Here is a 24,628-nt window from a genome sequence, read left to right on the forward strand (position 1 = left end):
TGATGCCAGTGACTGGAAAGTTTTCAGTCCTTAAGTTAGAAGGAAAAGTAATGTTTCTAATAGCCCATGTTTTCCTTTCTTGTACAAGTTGTATTTGTAGTTTAAAAAGCTTGCTGTGTTAAATTCTTGTTTTAAATTTTGTAAATTGCGACCTATTCCAAATGTGTTGTTACCAGCTACGAAGGCATTCAAACACTACACCACAGCGTCTACTGGTGGTAACCAAGAAGCAGCACAGGCAGAATAGCTAACTACACTGAAACAAAACGGATCATTGTGTGGAGCTGTGGAATGTCGCCTCTCTGCAAGGGGATGTATTTTACAGCTGGATCATACTCTGTGATCCACATCATTCACGGTTTGAATAGAAATCAAAAACACTGGGAAATAAAAACGTAGTTTAGACATTTTCAGTGCATTTGCCTAATTTTGGATGGGTGCAGTATTGTTTACCTTCAAGGGTAGAAGAGTCAGGAGAGGGGGGTAAGGTAAATCTAGTAACTAATTAAAAGTTAGTAGGAACTGCAGATGCTGGAGAATCTGAGATAACAAGATGTAGAGCCCGAAATGTTAGCCTTCCTGCTCCTCTGATGCTGCTTGGCCTGCTGTGTTCATCCAGCTCTACACCTTGTTATCTCAACTAATTAAGAGTCCCTAGTTTTTGAGACTTTCCAAAGGTTTTGATGTCCATTTCCACACTGTACAGTGCCATCGTGTGGCTACCCGATCATCTCGGTCAGTTCTATGTAGATCAATTTCCATTCAGCTCAGGAAGACAATTCGGCCCATCATTTGTGTTGGCTCTTTGAAAGATATACTCAATTTGTTCCACCCTGGAACCTTCCAAATGTGCCCTTTCTAAGTAAACATCAAAATGCCTATCGAACGTTGAGACTGAATCTGCTTCCACCATCTTTTCACCTGTACAGCGTGGATCATGTTTTTATTTTATAAACATGGCAAGTTTATTTTTATTTTTAAGAGCAACAGAACAAAGGTTACCTGAAATCCAATCCAGAAACTTCCACATCCTCCAATTCCTACTTTTCTGCCCCACTGGGATTCAGTTCCTTGGATTCAGGTAGCCTTTTAGTATCACAGGTTTGCATCATGATTGCAAGGACCAACTTGGATGATTTATTTTTCACACCCTCATTGCTAAGTGTTAAACCAGATACTTCCATGGTTCAGATCAGTTAGCCCAAAACAGACTAGAAATTAGATTTTTTCTGATCTTTCTAGCTAATCCGACTTGGAGTTTACCCCAGAATCATTGGGGAATCTCCAACTATAAATTTTAATTCTGCTGTATATTCAATGTTCAATCTTTATTAACTCCACATCGAGCCAGAAGAATTCCCAATGTCTACCCTTTGTGTAAAGCATTTAATGCAGATGCCCATGGGGCAGAGAATAAGTCCTGAAACAACTGATTCATTTGGATTCCAGTTGTAAAAGGGATCAGCTACTGTGTGTGTAGGTTTAATGTACTCAAATTGGAGAGATCAGATAGAAGATTAATGTTACACAACACATTTAAGATGAGAATGCAATATCTCAAGGTAACCAATGACTGCAATTTGAATTAAGACAACCCAAGCATTACCCTTTATAGGAATAGAGGAAATGAAATGCATCCTGACACCATTACTCACAAAACATACTGCTTCACTTTATGTACTAGATATTTTTTGGGACTGATCCAGACTTTTAAATATTTACATAAACGGAAGTGCCCATTTCAGCAGGAGAAAAACTCAAGACAGGTAGTGAGTGATGAACCAAGTGTTTATCTTAAGTTAATAATTATCCCATTTTAAAACAAATTTCATATACCATGTACAGACATCACTGCAACTGAGGGTGTGGTGTGTGTGTTCAGCGTCTATAGAAAACACCTAAATATCTGTCCCTTTAAGAAACTTATTCATGAATCACTTCTCTTTCCCTCTTGCACCATTAGTCTAAGATTCAAGTACTGAAGATCAATATATCAATTGCTGGCAGTTGCATGCAACCCAGAGGAAGTCTGAAAATTCCCACATCTTTCTTAGACTAGTAAGGAGATACAAAGCAGAAACAGACCACACGGAGATTGTTAATAAAAACAAAAATGCTGGAGGGAACCCTTTCAAGGGAAGAATTTTGAGATTCAACGTTAACTTAATTTCTTGCTTCACAGATGCTGTAAGACCTTGAGGTGTTCTAGCAGGATTTGTTTTTATTTGTATCTTCAGATTTTATCCAGCTGAGATTGTTGTTTGGCTGGGACCAGTTGATGAGAAAGACTAACTAAGGTGAGATCATGAGAGAGATTTTTCTGACGCTTTAGTTCCTAATAACAGGAATTTTATAGTGTGACCCAAAGCAGATCCTTAACGTTTCTCTGGTGTTTCTTGAGTATAAATAGATATGGAGGATCTCTTTAAAAACTTGGGATTTCCTTTGTTTGGTATTCAGCTGTGGTAATTAATCTGATGTCACAGTTTTTAACCATTTCATAGTCAGCTTTTCAGGCCAAGACATGCTGCAGAGACACTGGGTAAGTAGCAGAAATTATTCTCGCACACAGAATGATGCTCTTAGAAACTCAAGGAATGGTTTCATAATCCAAACACAAGATGAGAGAATTTCAGCAGTAATTGATAGCAACAGCTGGGGTGTTTAAAAAAAAATGGCAGTCCATCTGTGAGAGCAAAATGTGGAAATCATGTGGTTCAAGAGAAAAGTCTTCTAAAAGGACAGGCAGCTTCTATTCCAAGAAACACAAACCCTAATACTGTCTAAAATACAGTTTGAAACATACCATCAAAGCAATTGCTTCTGTTTCGCGGATTTAGAATTGGTTTGGAACATGGTTGGGATGAATGGGCAATAAGAAGGTGTTCTCTTAAGTCAATGAGTTTTCCTTCCGCTATAACGGTCAACAGGAATTTGATACTACATGGTGTCAGCTTCCAGGCCCAGAACTGGCCCAGTTACAAAGATCATGCTATGGAAATTGCAGCAAAACCTCACTAAATTACCAGAGTCAAACAGCACCAATGCAGCACTAATGTAACCCGATGGTGCTAACTCATCAAGAATAAGGTTTGTCTTTACTTCAATCAGTTCTGCCAATAGAACGCCTACTTTGCAGAACATGGATCCAATCACTGAAATGCTTTAGCAGTATTTTGAACAGCTCTGTTTCTGGGTCATGTTTTTAAGAACTGGTGATCAAAGAGGATGCCCAAAATGTGCTCTTTGCATTTTCTTTATTCTTAAAAATAGGCCATCAGTCAGGCTGATCTAATAATGGAAATGCTTCTTATCCTACATAGCACAAATGGTGGAGCCATTCAGCATAGAAAAACAATGCACAATGTGTGCAGCAACAATGGGACTTGGCATTCTGGTGTGAGCTGACACTCACAAGGAGTGACCACTTAGTAATGATCATAGTGCATTAAACGGATCCCATGTAGTGCATAATGTTGACTGTTGCTTCATAATTGTGGGTTCAAATCCCCAGGGGGCTAAAGCTTCCCTTCCAACACCAACCCTCACTGGGCTGGGCCTAGTGCATTCAATATGAAGAAAAATCAGAAATCTTTCTAACAGGGCAGCTGAACAGCAGTTTCAATCTACAACCATCATCACTGCCTTGTTTTATCACAGTCCTGCAGCTGTGAATCCACAATGTTGGTGCCCAGGTTAATTCTGCTTTTACAATATGATTTGAATTGAGAAAAGCACAAAGCCTCTTTACATGTTGAAGGAGAGCAGTTATAAAGTGAGTTTTGCAGCTTCCTCTTCTTTAGTGTCCAAGTCACAGTTGAACTGCTGCATTCAGCATAGTCGTAACAACAGTGCATTTGTGATATTGTCCTACATGTCTTGCACAGTGTACCTGGCTGCCTCTATCACGCCCTCACTGTGAGGGATTCTGGCAACTCTCAACTTGAGTCTGTTCGGCAACAGCAGGTGGCAGATCCGTCCCATCCCGTGCTCTGAACAGGAGTTCTCCAGGTTGGATGACGTGCTCAGTTTGCCAGCTGCCATTGCTATATTGCTGGTAAAAGTCTGTGTCAGCTTGGAACATGACCAGGGCTTGGGCTGTGTGGATGCGCACATGCTGTGCCAGGCTGTTGGCATCCAGGAACTTTTCCCCACAAGAATCGCAGGCATATAGGATGTGAGCATTTGGATCTGAGAAGGAAAAGCAGCCGTCAGAGATGTCATTAACTGATGATACCAACACTAAATTAAAGTAGGTCCCTTGTCTGATGTGATCCCTTCATCTTGCAACGCCACACATTATTACAATTTAACCTTGTAAAAATGCAGGCTGTAACTCAGTTCTGTACCAAAGAAGTGCAGCATTGTCAAAGTTGCTGTCTTCCAGACTAAACAGTAAATCAAGTTTCTGTCTAAGGCAGACCTGGCTAGAATATCCCATGTCACAACTTATAAGAACAGCATGGGCGCATCCTCTCGTTTCTGAACAATATACATTCTTCATCCAGTAAAACGTATTAGCCAGATTAGATAAGGCTATGGATTGCTGCCTTTAGGAGCTTGCCATGTACAGACTGGCTGCTGCATTTCCTGCAATACAACAGCAACTACACTTCAAAAATGCTTCTTTGTCAGGCAAGCATTTGGGATTATCCGAGGTCTGAAAGGTGCCATATATATGCAGTTTTAAATGGTGATTTTTTTTTTCCAATTGATTATGCTAATTTGGATTGGTTGAATTACAACAACAGGAAGCATTTTAGGCTCAGAGTTTCCTTAAATTGGATATCTTATATCGGGAATTATTTAAATAAGTAGAATTCTTGGGGGAGTAGTGAGACATAAGGAGCCACAAGGGAGAACGTAGAGACAGGTGAGAGGTCTACTGGGGTGGGAGGAAGGCAAGATCTGCGATAAGGAGGTCTCAGCACCAAAGTACCAGTAATAAACTCCATATCTCCTCTTCTGATGGTCAGCGAGATCCTCACCTGCTTCCTGAACCTGCTCTACTGCCTTTGTAATCTCTGCTTTCAGGACCTCTGTCTCATCAGCAGTGACTGCTGTTGCCACAGGAACCACTGCAAGGATATAAATCAGGAATTAAATCAAAGCTAACAGTTAACACTGTGAATGCAGAAGCAATGGTATAACTTGATCTCATAAAAATCAGTACTGACTGACATACAAATATCAGAACATGTATAGCTGCAGCTAGAACATCCATCTGGCTGTAGAAGTTCCCAACTATGTGACTCAACCATGTTTATCCTTGATTTAGAGCCTCATTCATTTTGTGGTGGTTTTGGATTAACTGGCCATGTGAGGTGTAGTCAAATGGTTCATTTCTTCATTGTATATTTACAGTTTGGTTAGCAGTTCAAGTCACTGTAGTTACACTTATTTTGTTGCATGCATTATTCAAATAAACACTTACGCATGCATATATTAGAAATGTCAGCTGTGGCTGTTGGTAATATTCTCACTTTTGAATAATCAGGCTGTGGATTTAAATCCCACTCCAGGGAAGTGAGCACAAAAATCTGGGCTAACGCTCCAGTGAAGCATTGGAGCAGTGCTGCACTATTGGAGGTGCCATCTTTCAAATATGACGTTCCAAGGTGGATGTGAAAGATCCTCAAGGCACTATTCCAACAGACAGCAGGGAAGTCTCCTCTGTACCCTGGTCAATGTTTCACTGTCAATCAACATCACTGGCTCCCATGCTATTTACCTTAGTAGGAGCTTGTGGTGGACAATGCAGCTGCCAATATTTACTACATTACAACAGTATGTATACTTCAACAATCTACCTGGGCTGTTATGTGCTTTGAAACATTCACTGGTCATTGAAGGTGCTACGTGAATGGAAGTCATTTTTAAATATTCTGCATGCAGCTGGTGGCCATAGTAATGGCAATGCTCACCAGTCAGCTGAGTTACTGCAGTAGCAGCCAGTGCCTCAGTTGCCAAGGTAACCACGGTGTCTGTTGTAACAGTGACAACATTCCTTTCTTCTTCATCATCCTCCTCGTCTTTAGTTTTGAGCTTTTTAAGGCTGGTCTTTCCCTGATGGACAGTTTTAACATGTGACCGCAGATTGTCAACACGATTGAAACCCCGTCCACATGTATCACAGAGATAGGGCTTTTCACCTGTTACAGAAAGTGAAAGCTTATTAGAACTAGGAAGTAACATTTAACAGATTCAGCAGGCTACAGACTATACCCAACAGAGGGGGGGCTCTTGTGGGGTAATGGTAGTGTCCCTACCTCTGGGTCAGATGATTCGTGTTCAAGTCCCACCTGCTCTGGAGATGTCATAACATGTTTGAGTAGGTTGATTGAAATACCTACCATAAGCAGCCTTCAGATTACAACCCATACTATTTGACCAGGCCTCACTTTCTGTCTAACGTACCTGAACAAACTGAAGGATATGCGAGTAAAACTTGCAGATGACACACATTGAGCTGATGCATAATGTATACTTCAAAATAGAGCTCTGGTATGATCAGTACATACATTTCCAAGTATGACTTTTTTGATTACTTACATTTTTTTCCCTTCTGAGGCAGACTTTAACCATCTACAAAAAGCATTGATAAGGCCTCAGATAATATTTGGCAAACCAGCCAGTTTCTGTATCATATCCAATTAACCAGGTTAAAATCAACAGTTTGTAACTAAATTCCCTATTTGCTCACCTGCTTATATCTATTCACAATGTTGTGTCCTCTGTACTGGGGAGATGAGAGGCAGACTGGGCAACCACTTTGTGGAACACTTACCATTTGTCCACAAAACTGTGCCTGAACTTCCAGTTTCCTGTCACTTCAACACACCACCGTATTCCCTGGCCAATGTTTCTGTCTTGGGCCTGATGCAGCACTCCAGCAAAGCTCAGTGTAAACTAAAAGAACAACATCTCGTCTTCTGCTTGGGGACCCTGTAATCTTCTGGATTTAATATTGAGATCAATAATTTCAGAACTTGATCACCTTCTTCTACATCCTTTCCTCAGCCCCACACTCCAGGCCCTGTCATGATGTGGGCTGCTTTCAGTACAGCCAACCCATTTTTACCTACTTACAGTACCCATTAGCTGCTTTACTTTCTCCCTGGCATATTGTCTTCCCTTTGTTTTCCCAACTTTTATTCTTTTTCTCTCTGGACTCCATTTGCTCCCCATTCTCTGTTTTCAGCATATATACCATCTTCTTCCAGCTACTATTAGTTCTTAAGAAGAGTCACTGAACTCGAAACTTCAACTCTACTTTTCACAGGGGCTGTGGAGAGGAACCCATTGAGTTTCTCCAGCTTTTTCTGTTTCTATCCCATTGTATACCTGATACACATAAAAACTGCACCCAGATTAAACTCAACACATCAGAAACAGATTTCAAATTATACCGTAGTTGATCAAGCTCCAGGAAATAAAATTTTGCTGACCAGTGAACAGAAACCAGTCCATACATTTACGGACCACATTATTGGCCAGAAATAAAGCAGCCAGCTTGGGGCCATCTATAGAAGGTGAGTCAGGTATCTGACATCGTGAAACTGGAGTCAAGTTGCAGATTAACTATGATTTATTATACATTTATTGTCTGGATTTTGAAAAAATTGACATTTATTTATTTATTGCCTACATCCTCAATGCCTTGAATCTACTTAATCAATCACAAATGCAAGCCTGTAGTGATGTGATGGGATGACTGGGTAAGGCTGTGACCCCTTTTGCCCAAAACTGCCAAACATTAGGGAACCATTTGGATTGCATCAGTGGACAGCTTTCATGGAAAAAGTTTTTAAGCAAACCGCTCCCCCCACCTCATCCCCACCATATTGAAACTATCAAGCCCTTGACAGCTACCAGAACCACTGCACCCAGTGAGCACAAACTAGTGGAGGTTAGTGGGAACTGCTGTTACTTACCAGTGTGGATGATGACGTGTTTAGCAAGGTCACCAGCATTAACAAATGCCTTGTTACAGATGTGACACTGGTGTGGCCGGATGTTGTCGTGGTGCCGGATGTGATTGGCCAACTGACTGGATTGGGTAAACCTGAGGGGACAGAAAGACATAACGAACATCATTTAATGTTCAAAAAAAAACCTCACGCAGAACAGGTCATCCTGCATAAGTCTCACAGTTTACCTCAATATAACCTCTCACCCTGGAAAATGGCACCCCAGTGTAAACCCTCCATGAAGAAATGGTCATCGCCCAGTCTTTGGTTCATCTGATATCTTTTTGTTTTTAAATTTCACGAGTATAATCCAGACAAACAATTCCATGTCATGTTGATCTCTGTTACTGACCTTTTACCACAGCGATCACAGACATACGGTTTCTCCCCTGTGTGTTGCCTGATATGAGCTATTAGAGAACTCGCCTGAGTGAAGCTTTTCCCACATATGATGCAGATACAAGGCTTCTCACCTGCAAAAGACCTCAGTTAATGTAGCCAAGAATCACAGCAGGAGAACATGGAAACACTGATGTATATTTTATTCAATATCTGTGCTGTAATAATCAGCAACTACCTCATTGCCCCACTTTTAGGATTTCTTCTACTTTCAGTTCACTTAAACCATCAATGTTCTACATTCCACTCCAGAAAACACCAGTCTTTAATGAGTAGTGCAGTCTCTCACCGAAATGGCAATTCTTCACATTTGAGCTGAGACTATGGGTTGTCTTGTGAGGATAGCTTGAACAGGCTAGACTTACTTCCACCCAAGTTTAGAAGAATGAGGGGTGACTTCATTGAAGTGTGTAAGATTGGGGCGTGGCAGTGTACCTGCCTCTGAACCAGAAGGTCAGGATTCACCTAACCTGAAGGTATGCCATGATATGTTTGAACTGATAAACTTACTAACTATAAGATCTTGAACATCCTTGACAAGATGACTGTAGAAAGTGTGCCTCATCTTCTGGGGTGAGTACAGAAGTAGGGGTCTCCCTTTTAGAATGGTTGTGAGGAACCTTTTTTTTTGTTTTCTCTGGGGGTTGTGTGACTTTGGAACTCTGTCTGAGAAGGTGATGGAGACATGGTAATTAAATATTTTTAAGACACAGGCAGATAAATTCCAAGGTAAGTGGGAATGTGGAATTGGAAACAAGCAGATCAATCATGATCTTATTGAATGTTGTACTAGGCTCAAGGGGCCGTATGGGATACCTCCGCTTTTAATTCAGTTGTTCATACGAGTGCACTGAGATACAGGAAACGTGGATGGAACCCAAACCAATCCTCACTTAATCCTTGCAATGTTCAAGCAGGAACAAAAACAAAAGTTTCTGGAAAAGCTCAGCAAGTCTGGCAGCATCTGTGAGGAAAAAAAAACATAGTTAATGTTTTGGGTCTGGTGACCCTTCCTCAGAAGTGTTCAAGCAGGCACTTCCTGGTATATACTTGGTGATATGTGATTACAATAAAAGGTGTGGCTGATTTACTTAGACAGTGAGTCCACTGCAGTGTGTGGAACATCACTCCAGTCAACTCTGGGCATTGAACCTGAGACCTGTACAGATCAGGGCGCAGCCATGTGTGTGCTCTAATTACTGTGCACATATACCTGAATTGCTGAACTGTTACTGTGGTTTAGGGTGGGGTGGGAACAGTTTAAAAGAAAAACGAGTGTAAAGAATCTCCAGCTGATAAATATAGATGCAGAACTGGCTGCACAGGTCACGGGACGGACATGACATAACCACAAGGGAACGCTCCCTGTGCCTCCAGGGAACAACAGCCAAGGCAGCCTTGGGTATGACTACAGCTGCACTCTTAACAGGCATTGCAGCTCCAGCCACAGCCCACGTGATATTGTTATGATGTTGTCATATTGACAATTAATCACCAGTTTTGAGGCCTCTTGGCATGAGGCTGCATCAGACAATACACTTCCCTCTTGATTCCAAAACTTATTTTGATCTTTTTCAGAGGTGACTTTGTGATTATTTCTGAATACCAAAGCCCCACATGGGCAGATATTTCAGGTTATTACCTGTGTGAATGCGCACATGACGCTGCAATGCTCCAGGATCAGAAAATGCTCGCTGGCAATGTGGGCAGACGTACGGTTTCTCCCCACTGTGGATCCTCAGGTGGCGTTTAAGGTTTCCTGTAAAGTAGAACTGTTGGAGTTAGTGCCAAGATGTAGGGAACAGAACTTTAATAAACTGGAATGGTCTGCAAAACAAAGAGGGTCCAGCCTCAGGAAAGGCACATTACCATAGCTCCAGAAACTGAAGAAAGATCTCAAACTGCTGGACCAGCCATTCATATATACTACATCTACAAGAGCAGGACAGAGGCTAGGAATTCTGCAGCATGACATACTGGTTACCCAGTACCTATCCACCAACTACAAGCCATAAGTCAGCAATGTGATAGAATACAAAAGCTGACGTTTCGGGCCTAGACCCTTCATTAGAGAGCTTTCTGATGAAGGGTCTAGGCCCGAAACGTCAGCTTTTGTGCTCCTGAGATGCTGCTTGGCCTGATGGTTCATCCAGCCTCACATTTTATTATCTTGGATTCTCCAGCATCTGCAGTTCCCATTATCTCTGAATGTGATGGAATACACTGCATTTGCCAAGAATAGTGCATCTCCAACAAAACTGAAGAAGTCTGACACCATCCAGGACAAGGGACTTTACTTAACTGACAAATCATCCATTATCTTCAACATCCACTTCATCCAGCGATGTTCAGTAGCACTGACTCTCCACTGACAGCATGTTCCAAACCCACAACGCCTACCATTTAGAAGGACAAGAGCAGCAGGTGCAAGGTCTCGCCACCACATGCAAGTTACCCTCCAAGCAATGTACCATCCTGACTTGAAAGTACATTGGTTCAGCGACACTGAAGGAACAAAGTCCTGGAACTCTCCTCTCAATAGCAACATAGATCCATCTAGATCCAAGGACTACTGTGGTTCAAAGTCTGGAGCTAGATGAACACAGCAGGCCAAGCAGCATCTTAGGAGCACAAAAGCTGACGTTTCAGGCCTAGACCCTTCAGAAGGGTTTTTTTCTGATGAAGGGTCTAGGCCTGAAACGTCAGCTTTTGTGCTCCTAAGATGCTGCTTGGCCTGCTGTGTTCATCCAGCTCCACACTTTGTTATCTTGGATTCTCCAGCATCTGCAGTTCCTATTACCTCTGACTACTGTGGTGATCATTACCTTCTCCAGGACAATTAGAGATGGGCAATAAATGCAGGATCTGCCAGCAAAGCCCAGATCTCATGAATCAGTAAAATGAAATGTAATCTGTTGTTAGGATGCAGTTTGGTGGAATAAATATTGACCACAATATCAGAGAGATCACACCTGATTACATTTGAAAGTGCTGAGCCTGTCCTTAGACTTTGGCATATAATATAATGAAATAATGAAAAATGAAACCTTGCTCAGCATTGGAGTATTAACCAGGAACATATATTCAGGTTTCTCAAGTGAGGCTTGAAACTATAGTCTTTGACTCAAGAAGACAGAATGCTGCCCATTGAAAAGAATCTTCAGTCACTTTTCCATTCTCTCACCCAGGAACATGAAAGTCAATTTGCATCCTTCTCATTCTGGCTGATGTCACCCAACTCCAGACATGCAGCCAGTATCTTTCTCAATTGCTTGACTACCTGCATATACAACTGACCAAGTCAATGCTGAGTGCAGGTGTTTTATTACACATTTCACAAGGTCAGGGTACTGGTCACAGTAAGTCCAGCTCTCACCTGATGTGGTGAACTGCTTCCCACATTCCCTGCACTTCAGGGGTCCATCCACAATGTGAATCTTCAGATGGGCTTTCAAGTTCCCCAGCTGTAAAACAGATAAAGTGACAATAAGCTGCATCAGCAGCTAATGCTGTGTTTAGATTTTGCAACACAAATTAGCAATCAGGATCCAAACAAGTAGCATAAACATATGATGGATGACAACTCCTGTTCTGAAGGCTTCCTGCTCTCTGAATAATGGAGGCCTGTTGTCGGCAGAGTTTGCAAGGTCTGAAGTAGTCCTGGATCCCAGTCATGAGGTGAGTTAACGTTGGTTGTGGGTCTCAGGTAGACCAAAATGGACTCTCCAGAAGAGAAATGACCAAAACCAATGGCAGTCAGTTACAGTCTTCATACATTGTTAAGAAAGACTGAAAGGGCAGGCAGAAAAGGAAATAAAACTAAGCTTGAGAGATAATAGGGAAGGGCTTTGGGAGAAGTAGCTGCTGGTCATGAGCAAGTCATTTGTTTCCCTTTATGACTAACAGCCCCACATTAGGGACCCTTATCCACACTGTAACATGGTTGGGGACATGGACAACAGGCCAGAACTACAGTGTTGCACCTAGTTCTGGTTACCACACTATAGGAAGGGTATGAAGGTCCTTTCTAGGGTGCAGAGGAAATCACAGAATGGTTCTGGGGATGAAGAATTTTAGCTAGAAGGTTACCTTGGAGAAACTTGGATTCTTCATGAAACAAAGAAGATTGAGGGGAGATTTGAAATTATAGTAGATTTGGTTAAAGTAGACAAAGCTGTTGCCATTTGCAGATGGTACAAGAACTAGGGGACCGAGGGATATGACAAAAAACTTTTTTTAATGCTAAGGGTGATAATGAAGTGAAACTCATTACCAACAAGTGTAGTGGAAGAGGAGGTGATTAATGATTTCAAAATGAAATTGGATGGGTAACAACTTGTTGGGCAACAGGGAGGGAATGAGACTGACTGGATTACTCCACAGAAATCTGGCATTGGACTTGATGATCCTAGCTGATGATTAATATTCAGCCAAATAAGATCCCAGAGTGAAACTTGACTTGATAGATCATATCTGTTTTTTAAACTGTTGGTTATTATGGTGTTTAGTCATCACAATATGTTCACGTAAGGTTGCAGATGCTCTTTAACAGAACATATATTTAATAAACAAAAGAAACAAAGTTCTCTACTTATATCAGACAGTTAGGAAGATTTAGACACAATGGAAAACAACATTTCAATGGACTTCTCAACACATCCTTTTACAGATACTGAAATAAAATCTTATCTTAACTCTTTAATTTTTTACTTTCTTGACTTTTCCCAGATTCCTTTGCCCTTGAATTCCTAAGACAGTTTTATAATTCCTTTCCAAGTCGGCTGGCACGAACCTCATTCATCCCTGATGACCTAAGTCTCCTTTCAGTTCAGTTGGCTTGAAAACTTTTACAATACTCTCACAACCTCGATGCTGCACATCTGATAAAAAAAAATACATTTCTGCCTGGCTGACTGGTTCCACTGAACTGAAACCTTGAACCCTCTGTTTTGAAGTCCAAACAGAACTATTGGCTTTAATCTTTTTTTTCCTCCTGCCTGTCTTATACTCAGCAGTATAAACATTTCATCCATTAACTCCATTTGAGTGAATAACATGCCTTCTAGGAGATGATGTATTTATGCCATTGTACCAAATAACTTTACAATTCTTTTAAAAACTATCTTTGCAGACCTAACCAAAACCTATTTGCCTCTATTTTAAGATTCAGATCACAAACTGTAATTATGTATATTCTACACCTTTTATCCCAGGGTGAATGGTCTCCATCTGTGTCACGATGACTCCATAACATCAGAGAGGTACACGATGTTATGCCTTTGCTAGCCACTCAGAGGTATATTTTTTAAAAAAATAGTAGCCACTTCCCCTCCTTTACAGAACTTGTTTAAACTCACCGCAGTGAAGGCAGGTCTGAAGAAGCCATTAAATCATTTTCAGTTCAGTGTTGCTGGATCAGGAGTACAACAGATCCTTGTGGAGCCACCTATGCAAGCATTCAAATTGAGGAATTATCATCTGCCATGCAGATTCGATAATCCCAATCATTGTTTGGAAAAGAAATCCTTTCTTGCTGTTGATGTGCTTTACACATTCTCCGAGTACCAATTTAGTCCCATGTTATAGCTTCATGGCTTTGACATAAGAGAAATTACCTACTTGCTTAGAATACTGCTCTGGCTGCAGAGACAGATACCACCCACATTCTAGTTGAGTTCACTGATCTTAGCCCCTGCAGCAGAAGTGTTACAACTCACCCCTGCATTGAAGGGGAGTAAGATTAGTAAATATTGAACAAGAATCAGTCATTGTCACTGACTTTTGTTGAAAGATATATTGGTGCATACAGGTCAGGCAAGAACAAGAACAGAATCTCCTGTCTCCTGCCAACAGCTTGTTAACACTCACTGACTAGAATTCTGCCAGGACAAGTGATTGGATCTCAACAAGGACCCCACACCTGCTAAGATGTGGGGAAAGGAGGAGACCTACCTGATTGAAACGTTTCTCACAGTGTGGACACTTGTGAACCTTGTCAGCATCATGCATTTCGAGATGCCGCATTTTGGCAGTGGGATCAGAGAATGATCTCTCACAGTAATCGCACTGGTAAGGCTTCTCACCACTGTGAACCAGCTGGTGGCGTTTCAGGTTGCCGGAGGTGGTGAATGTTTTCCTGCAGTCATCACACGTGTACTTAGCCTCACCCGTGTGTCGCTTCTTATGCAAGTTCAACAAACTGATGAGCCGGTAGCTCTTCCCACACTCTTCACAGGAATGAGGTTTAACAGGACTGTGGGAAAAGGGAGTACTGTTAGTACAGGATTCTAATCGAAAGCTTTTGTCTTTTTAGGAACTGCGTTTAATTATGAATAAATTCACTGTTGTCACTCAAGTTTGATCTGTGTCCAGATGAAAATGCACTATGGTGAAAAAATTACACTTTAATTTATTCCTTCAACTTGTTTTCAGCCCTCAGGGCAGCCTGGGTTTGGAATACAAAATTGGTTTCAATTATGCCCAAGCCACCTCCAGATTTGATTTTTCAAAAACTCCACCTTGTTGGCTTCTATATTAACCTCAGCTCATCCTAATCCCATGCCTAAACCAGATTTCCAAACAGGTAGCCAACCTGGAGTCTTGTGTGACCCAACCAACCATTTCTAGTAAAATATCAACTGCAAGAGAGAGAGAATCTTTGACTGGAGGAGCAAGAAGCAGTATGACATCAGTGGCTTTACTCTGTCTGGAGCTGTGGAATGAGACTGGGAGGCTGTCACAATATTATGCTGCAGCTGTAGAGGGTGCTGGCACGACCACACCTCAAGTACAAAGTACAGTTTTGGCCTTCTTAGTCGAGAAAGGATGTACTGGAGGGGGTGCAGAGGAGGTTCATTAGGTTGATTCTGGAGCTGAGAGGGTTGGCTTAAGAGGAGATTGAGTGGACTGAATGGAATTTAGAAGAATGAGGGGGGGATCTTATAGAAACATATAAATTTATGAAGGGAATAGACTGAACAGAAACAAAAAGGTTGTTTCCAATGTTGGGTGAAACTAGAACAAAGGAACATAGTCTCAAAATAAGGGGGAACAGATTTAGGATTGAATTGAGGAAGAACTTCTTCACCCAAAGGGTTGTGAATCTGTGGAATTCCCTGTCTAGTGAAGCAGTTGAGGCCACCTTGTTAAATGTTTGTAAGGCAAAAATAGATTTTTGAACAGTAAAAGAATTAAGGGTTATGGTGAATGAGCAGGTAGGTGGAGCTGAGTCCACAAAAAAAAAATCAGCCATGATCTTATTGAGTAGCAGTGCAGGCTCGATGGGCCAGATGGCTTACTCCTACTTATACATTTTATGATCTCATTGTCATGAAAACAGTAGCTGAGGAGGAGGAGGAAAACATAGAACATTACAGCACAGTACAGGCCCTTCAGCCCTCGATGTTGTGCCGACCTGTCATACCGATCTCAAGCCCTTCTAACCTACACTATTCCATGTACATCCATATGCTTGTCCAATGACGACTTAAGTGTACTTGAAGTTGGCAAATCTACTACCGTTGCAGGCAAAGCGTTCCATTCCCTTGCTACTCTCTGAGGAAAGAAACTACCTCTGACATCTGTCCTATATCTTTCACCCCTCAATTTAAAGCTATGCCCCCTCGTGCTCGCCATCACCATCCTAGGAAAAAGGCTCTCCCTATCCACCCTAACTAACCCTCTGATTATCTTATAAGTCTCAATTAAGTCACCTCTCAACCTTCTTCTAACGAAAACAGCCTCCAGTCCCTCAGCCTTTCCTCATAAGACCTTCCCTCCATACCAGGCAACATCCTAGTAAATCTCCTCTGCACCCTTTCCAAAGCTTCCACATCCTTCTTATAATGCGGTGACCAGAACTGTACGCAGTACTCCAAGTGCGGCCGCACCAGAGTTTTATACAGCTGCAGCATAATCTCTTGGTTCCGGAACTCAATCCCTCTATTAATAAAAGCTAAAACACTGTATGCCTTCTTAACAACCCTGTCAACCTGGGTGGCAACTTACAAGGATCTGTGTACATGGACACCGAGATCTCTCTGCTCATCTACACTACCAAGAATCTTACCATTAGCCAGTACTTTGCCTTCCGGTTACTCCTACCAAAGTGCATCACCTCACACTTGTCCGCATTAAACTCCATTTGCCACCTCTCAACCCAGCTCTACAGCTTATCTATGTCTCTCTGCAACCTACAGTATCCTTTGTCACTGTCCACAACTCCACCGACTTTAGTGTCGTCTGCAAATTTACTAACCCATCTTTCTACGCCCTCTAAGGGGGTGGCCATGGGCACCCGCATGGGCCCCAGCTATGCCTGCCTCTTTGTAGGTTACGTGGAACAGTCCCTCTTCTGCACCTACACAGGCCCCAAACCCCACCTCTTCCTCCGGTACATTGATGACTGTATCGGCGCCGCCTCTTGCTCCCCAGAGGAGCTCGAACAGTTCATCCACTTCACCAACACCTTCCACCCCAACCTTCAGTTCACCTGGGCCATCTCCAGCACATCCCTCACCTTCCTGGACCTCTCAGTCTCCATCTCAGGCAACCAGCTTGTAACTGATGTCCATTTCAAGCCCACCGACTCCCACAGCTACCTAGAATACACCTCCTCCCACCCACCCTCCTGCAAAAATTCCATCCCCTATTCCCAATTCCTCCGCCTCCGCCGCATCTGCTCCCACGACAAGACATTCCACTCCCGCACATCCCAGATGTCCAAGTTCTTTAAGGACCGCAACTTTCCCCCCACGGTGATCGAGAACGCCCTTGACCGCGTCTCCCGCATTTCCCGCGACACATCCCTCACACCCCGCCCCCGCCACAACCGCCCCAAGAGGATCCCCCTCGTTCTCACACACCACCCTACCAACCTCCGGATACAACGCATTATCCTCCGACACTTCCGCCATTTACAATCCGACCCCACCACCCAAGACATTTTTCCATCCCCTCCCCTGTCTGCTTTCCGGAGAGACCACTCTCTCCGTGACTCCCTTGTTCGCTCCACACTGCCCTCCAACCCCACCACACCCGGCACCTTCCCCTGCAACCGCAGGAAATGCTACACTTGTCCCCACACCTCCTCCCTCACCCCCATCCCAGGCCCCAAGATGACATTCCACATCAAGCAGAGGTTCACCTGCACATCTGCCAATGTGGTATACTGCATCCACTGTACCCGGTGCGGCTTCCTCTACATTGGGGAAACCAAGCGGAGGCTTGGGGACCGCTTTGCAGAACACCTCCGCTCAGTTCGCAAAAAACAACTGCACCTCCCAGTCGCAAACCATTTCCACTCCCCCTCCCATTCTCTTGATGACATGTCCATCATGGGCCTCCTGCACTGCCACAATGATGCCACCCGAAGGTTGCAGGAACAGCAACTCATATTCCGCCTGGGAACCCTGCAGCCATATGGTATCAATGTGGACTTCACCAGTTTCAAAATCTCCCCTTCCCCGACTGCATCCCTCAACCAGCCCAGTTCGTCCCCTCCCCCCACTGCACCACACAACCAGCCCAGCTCTTCCCCCCCCACCCATTGCATCCCAAAACCAGTCCAACCTGTCTCTGCCTCCCTAACCGGTTCTTCCTCTCACCCATCCCTTCCTCCCACCCCAAGCCGCACCCCCCGCTACCTACTAACCTCATCCCACCTCCTTGACCTGTCCGTCTTCCCTGGACTGACCTATCCCCTCCCTACCTCCCCACCTACACTCTCTCCACCTATCTTCTTTACTCTCCATCTTCGGTCCGCCTCCCCCTCTCTCCCTATTTATTCCAGTTCCCTCCCCCCATCCCCCTCTCTGATGAAGGGTCTAGGCCCGAAACATCAGCTTTTGTGCTCCTGAGATGCTGCTTGGCCTGCTGTGTTCGTCCAGCCTCACATTTTATTATCTTGGAATCTCCAGCATCTGCAGTTCCCATCATCTCTTTCTACGCCCTCATCCAGCTCATTTATAAAAATGACAAACAGCAGTGGACCCAACACCGACCCTTGCGGTACACCACTAGTAACTGGTCTCCAGGATGAACATTTCCCATCAACCACCACCCTCTGTCTTCTTTCAGCAAGCCAATTTCTGATCCAAACTGCTATATCTCCCACAATCCCATTCCTCCGCATTTTGTACAATAGCTTACTGTGGGGAACCTTATCGAACGCCTTCCTGAAATCCATATACACCACATCAACCGGTTTACTCTCATCTACCTGTTTGGTCACCTTCTCAAAGAACTTAATAAGTTTTGTGAGGCACGACCTACCCTTCACAAAACCGTGCTGACTATCCCTAATCAAATTATTCTTTTCTAGATTATAAATCCTATCTCTTATAACCTTTTCCAACACCTTACCAACAACTGAGGTAAGGCTCACTAGTCTATAATTACCAGGGTTGTCTCTACTCCCCTTCTTGAACAGGGGAACCACATTTGCTATCCCCCAGTCGTCTGGCACTATTCCTATAGACAATGACGAGTTAAAGATCAATGCCAAAGCTCAGCAATCTCCTCCCTGGCTTCCCAGAGGATCCTAGGATAAATCCCATCCAGCCCAGGGGACTTATCTATCTTGACCCTCTGTAGGATTTCTAATACCTCTTCCTTGTGAACCTCAATCCCACCTAGTCTAGTAGCCTGTATCTCAGTATTCTCCTTGACAACAATGTCGTTTTCTAGAGTGAATACTGTCGAAAAATATTCATTTAGTGCTTCCCCTATCTCCTCTGACTCCACACACAACTTCCCACTACTATCCTTGATTGGCCCTAATCTTACTCTAGTCATTCTTTTATTCCTTATAAAGCTATAGTAAGCCTTAGGGTTTACCCTGATGCCAACAACTTCTCATGAATCCTCCTGGCTCTTCTGAGCTCTCTCTTTAGTTCTTTCCTGGCTACCTTGTAGCCCTCAAGTGCCCTAACTGAGCCTTCACATCTCATTCTATCATAAGCCTTCTTCTTCCTCTTGTCCAGCGATTCCACTTCCTTCGTAAACCACGACTCCCGCACTCTACAGCTTCCCCCCTACCTGACAGGTACATACTTATCTAGGACCCACAAGAGCTTTTTCTTGAATAAGCTCCACATTTTTAATGTGCCCATCCCTTGCAGTTTCCTTCCCCATCCTATGCTCCCTAAATCTTGCCTAATCTCATCGTAATTGCCTTTCCCTCAGCTATAACTCTTGCCCAGTGGTATACACCTATCCCTTTCCATCACTAACGTAAACATAACAGAATTGTGATCGCTATCACCAAAGTGCTCACCTACTTCTAAATCTAACACCTGACCGGACTCATTACCCAGTACCAAATCTAATGTGGCTTCGCCCCTTGTTGGCCTATCTGCATACTGTGTCAGGAAGCCCTCCTGCACACACTGCACAAAAGCTGACTAATCTATAGTACTCGAACTGTAGTGTTCCCAGTCAATATTTGGAAAGTTGAAGTCCCCCATGACAACTACCCTGTCTCTCTCACTCCTATCGAGAATCATCTTTGCTATCCTTTCCTCTACATATCAGGAGGGTAAGGGGGGAACATTGAGAATCCGATGGACTGGTGAAGCTTTCTTCCCCAAAATATTGAGCATTGAATGGATGTTCTGTACTCCGGTGGGTTAACCTTGCAGTGCTCCTGATTGGCATTTCAGTCAGGATGCTCCGACTGCGTTTTGGGGGATTCCAGGGATATGATCCTTTCACAGGTGCAGGGACTTGCTCCTTATTGGAAAATCTGCAACACTCACCTAGGGCCTGGAGAGAGAGGGTGAGGAGGTGGGAGTGATGTTTCAGGGGTGCAAAATGAGTGTCAGGGGTGGACGAGTACATGTGAGGGGGTGTGTGGGTGTGAGTGAGTGAGTGCAAGGGGTGTTAGTGCTTGTGAGGGGGTGGTGAGTGTAAGTGGCTGAGTGTGTGGGTGTGCGGGAGTGGATGAGTGGGTCTGGGTGAGTGGGTATGAGGGGCTTGGTGAGTGGGTATGAGGGGCTGTGACGGGCTGGGTATGAGAGGCTAGGTGATTGGGTGGGAGGGGGTGGGTGCGTGGGTGTGAGTGAGAGTGTGAGGGAGTAGGGAGTGAGTGAATATGATGGGGTGGGTGAGTGGGTATGTGGGGCTGGGTGAGTGTGAAGGGGTAGGGAATGAGTGCGAGGGAGTGGGTGTGTGATGGGCTCAGTGAGTGAATGTGGGGGGTGGGTTAGTGGGTGTGAGAGGGTGGATGAGTGGATGTGAGGGGATAGGGGGTAAGTGTGAGGGGGTGGATGAGTGGGTCTGAGGGGCTGGGTGAGTAACGGGGTGGGGAGGAAGTATGAAAGGCTGGTTGAGAGAGTGAGGGGATGGGTGAGTAAATAAATGTGAGGAAGTGAGTGATTGCAGAGGTGTGTAGATGTGTGTGGCTGTGTGAACAGAGTAGTGGGTGCGTGTGTGAGTGAAGGTGGCTGTGGGTGGGTGGGTGACTGCATGAGTGAGTGGGTGAGTGAGCGAATGATTGGAGCAGTTGACTGACTGATGTTTTCAAAATGTTAAGGGAAGCAATAGGTTAAATAGATGAAATGTATTCCACTGATTGGGGAGTAAAGAGCTCATGGGAAAAGCCTAAAATTAAGAACCAAATATTTCAGGAGTGAAAGTGAAATTAGGAACTTTTTACACAAAAACAGAACTGGCCAAGATGAGCGTTGTTGTTCTGAAGAAGGATCACTTTCTCTCCACAGAAGCTTCCAACCTTGCTGAGTTTCTCCAACAACTTCTGTTTTCATTTCAGATTTCCAGCATCCACAGTTCTTGGTTTTATCATTATGATGAGTTGTTAGGTTGGAAATCAGTCATGACTTCACTGAATGACACATCAAGTCTGATGAGCTAAATAGCCTCTTCCTGCTCTCATGAACTAATAAATTACGTTGAAATAACTAACATTGATTCCGAGCCACAGTGGTTCTCCCATACCTGTGTGTTTTCTCATGTGCTTTGCAGGCTGCAGGGTCAGAGAATGCTTTATTACACTCCCTGCAGGAGAACGGCTTCTCTCCCGTGTGGATGCGGACGTGCCGCTTGTAGTTTCCTGTGTGTGTGAATTCTTTACCACAGTCCTAGAATAAAGAAGGTATAATTCAGTTGCTCGAAGTTTAGATGAGAAAAAGGTAACTTGATTGAAACATAAAAGATCCTGAGGTTCATGTGGAAAGGATGTTTTCTCTTTTGGGAGAATCTAGAACTAGGGGTTGCTGTTTAAAAATGAGTGGTCACTCATTTAAGACAATGATGAGGAGAATTTTTTTTTCCTCATGGAGGATCATGAGACTTTGGAGCTCCCTTCCCTAATAGGCAGTGGAAACATAGTCTTTGAATATTTATATGGTAGAGGTCAATAGATTCTTGATAAGCAAGGGGTGAAAGGTTATCAGGAGTAGATGAGAATGTGGAGCAATCAGATCAGCCATGATCCTATTGAAATGGCAGAGAAGAATCACAGGACCCAGTGGCTAATTTCTGGCCCTAATTCGTCTCCATGTATGTTTTAATAACGAGCCATGGCAGGGGGCAGAGGAGGCCACCTCAGCCACTTTATTAGTGTGTGTGTGTGTGTCAGGTAAGCTAATGAACAGCTTCGAATCCGAGCTTGTCTTGGCCAAAGTAGTGCCACTGGCAAGGCTAGAATGATCACTTGTTTGAGATGCAGGAAAGTAACTGTCTATGACAGGATTGTGAGCAGCAAGATTCAGCAACAAAACAGGGTAGTTAGCAGAGCATGCTGTACCTGAACTGGCAACAAGGCTGCCATTACCATTCTAGCCTTTTAACATGGGACTCTTGTTGCCAGTTCAGGTACAGCATGCTCTGCTAACTACCCTGTTTTGTCACCACCACCACAATCACCTCCTCCTTTGTAACCGTGAGGAGCCTCGTGATGCTGAATCTTGCTGCTCACAATCCTGTCATAGACAGTTACTTTCCTGCATCTCAAACAAGTGATTATTCCTTGTATGTTCAGTCCCTGACAAGTGGCACACCTTTGGCCGAAATAAACATTGTAATCGAGGCTGTTCATTCATCACAAACTGGCGCAAATCAGTTTGATACAGAGAACCATTACCTTGCATTTGTGCGTTATTGAGCCATAAGGACGGGACTCAGTGCGGTCGATGTATGGTCCAAAGCGACGACGTCTGGTATCATGAGCACCATCCTGATCGTCCAATGTTGCGTCTGATTCTGAAGCTGCATCTAGCTTTTCACTAAATTCAGAATGTTCCCCACTGTCTCCATGACTGTGTGTCATTACATCCCCATTCTCTTTTATCTCAGTGTCTTCATCTTGCTCCACTTTATCAGTCTCACTCAACTCATCTTCTGCTGTCTCTGAAAAGGAACAAAATCAGGAGGTCCGTTATGCCAAATGAGGTAGCCTTAACCGGTTCACAATAGCAACTGATATGTTTCAAACTGACTGGTTATAAGCTGCCCTGATGCTTAAAGTCCCCGATCAGTCTCATACTGAACCATACATTCACAGGGGCCATTGATGGTCTGTGCTGAGTTAGCTGATCTCGGCTGGCACAGAAATGGGATCACCACTGGCTTTTGTTTCCTTGGAGCATGGATAGAAAGAATTAGCCATGGTTCTCACTCCTAATCTCCCCTCGGTGTCTTGAGTTAGAAAGCTTGTTAATTTATATCTTTGAATCCAGACCTAATGATGTCTCTTGGGGACAGATCAAACATGTGCAGGGTAACCTCTTGTTGATCACTACCTACCGCTAACCTAGAACATAGAACTGTACAGCACACTACAGGCTCTTCGGCCCACGATGTCGTGCCGAACATTTACCCTAAACCCAAGGTCTATCAAACCTCCACCCCTACCTTATACTATCATCAATTTGCCTATCTAATAGCCGCTTAAATGCCCCTAATGAGGCCGACTCCACTGCCCTCTCCAGCAATGCATTCCACGCCCCTACCACTCTCTGAGTAAAGAACCTACCTCTGATACATCCCCTGATACATTCCACTCACGTTAAAAGTATATCCCCGCGTGATTGCTACCTCCACCCCTCAGCTGATGAATCAGTACTCCTCCATGTTGAAGACCATTTGGAGGATGCATGGAGAATGGTAAGAGCAGAGACTTCCATCTGGGGCAGGAACTTTCACGTGCATCATAAGGAGTGGCTGAGTGGCAACACTTGTAAAAGAACAACTTGAGTCCTAAAAAAAGTGCTAAATTGCCCATAGTGTCCAGGCACGTGCATGCTAAGGGGCTTAGCTATGGGAAATGCAGGATTATAGGATAGGGGTTTGGTCTGGGTAGGATGCTTTTTGGATGGTCAGTGTGGACTCAATGGCCTGCTTCCACATTGTAGGAACTCTATGATTCTATGACACAGCTGCTAGACTGATTCTGCAGCAGGTAGGGAGGGAACCAACAAGAGGGGAAAAATGTACTTGACCTCATTCTCACTAATCTAACTGTTGCAGATACGTTTGTCCATCACAGTGTCAGAAATCACATAACAACAGGCTTATTTGAAAGCACAAGCTTTCATTGACTCACTCAGAAGGAGTGAGGCTGCAAAAGCTTGTGATTTCAAATAAACCTGTTGGACCATAACCTGGTGACTTGTGATTTCTGACCTTGTCCACCCCAGTCCAATACCAGCACCTCCACATCATTCACTGTGTCAATAGAAGTGACCACTACATAAACCTCATTAAGACAAAGTCCCACCTTCACATTGAGAAGACACTCCACTATGTTGTGTGGCATGCCCACAATGCTAGTTGAGATAAATTTTAAACAGATCTAGTAACTTAAGGCTGGGCAAACATGAGGTGCTGTGAGCCATGAACAGCAATGCGCTTGTTACAATCTGTAACTTCATTTCCTGGTATTATCCTGCACTCTGTCGTAGCCAGCAAGCCACAGGATCAGCTTTGGCTCAATCAAGAGTGCAGGACAGCATACCAGGTACAGCTGCTAGCCCCGATAACATGCTGGCAAAAGTACTGAAGACTTGAGCCCTAGAACTAGCAGCACCCCTAGCTAAGCTATTCAAGCTACAATACTGCCAGCTATCTGGCAATGTGGGAAATTTGCCCAGGTATGTACAGTGCACAAAAAGCGTGACAAATTCAATCCAGCCAGTTACCATAATTTTAGTCTATCCTCAATCACAAGCAGCCCTTACTCAACAATAACCTGCTCACCTACACTCAGTCGGGTTCCACCCGGCCCACTCAGCTGCTGACCT

The 24,628-nt window shown here is 43.9% G+C and overlaps 1 protein-coding gene across 2 annotated transcripts in view; it reads right to left on the reverse strand.

The window, feature by feature from the left end:
• Window positions 1-1,051: 1,051 nt before the first annotated feature.
• The window catches only part of zbtb17 (zinc finger and BTB domain containing 17), a 34,774-nt gene continuing 11,197 nt past the window's right edge, over window positions 1,052-24,628 (reverse strand). For both annotated transcript variants that reach the window (XM_048561100.2, XM_048561098.2), the window contains exons 6-15: window positions 22,471-22,736; window positions 21,324-21,466; window positions 14,322-14,622; window positions 11,746-11,833; window positions 10,012-10,128; window positions 8,323-8,443; window positions 7,935-8,065; window positions 5,925-6,152; window positions 4,989-5,078; window positions 1,052-4,191 (exon numbers count right to left, since the gene is read on the reverse strand). In XM_048561100.2, the coding sequence (XP_048417057.1) occupies window positions 3,914-4,191; window positions 4,989-5,078; window positions 5,925-6,152; window positions 7,935-8,065; window positions 8,323-8,443; window positions 10,012-10,128; window positions 11,746-11,833; window positions 14,322-14,622; window positions 21,324-21,466; window positions 22,471-22,736 (1,763 nt within the window). In that variant the 3' untranslated portion in view covers window positions 1,052-3,913. The remainder of the gene's footprint in view (window positions 4,192-4,988; window positions 5,079-5,924; window positions 6,153-7,934; window positions 8,066-8,322; window positions 8,444-10,011; window positions 10,129-11,745; window positions 11,834-14,321; window positions 14,623-21,323; window positions 21,467-22,470; window positions 22,737-24,628) is intronic.

Source organism: Stegostoma tigrinum, chromosome 28 (genome assembly GCF_030684315.1).
Source record: "Stegostoma tigrinum isolate sSteTig4 chromosome 28, sSteTig4.hap1, whole genome shotgun sequence".
In the NCBI taxonomy this organism is placed as follows: Eukaryota; Metazoa; Chordata; class Chondrichthyes; order Orectolobiformes; family Stegostomatidae; genus Stegostoma; species Stegostoma tigrinum.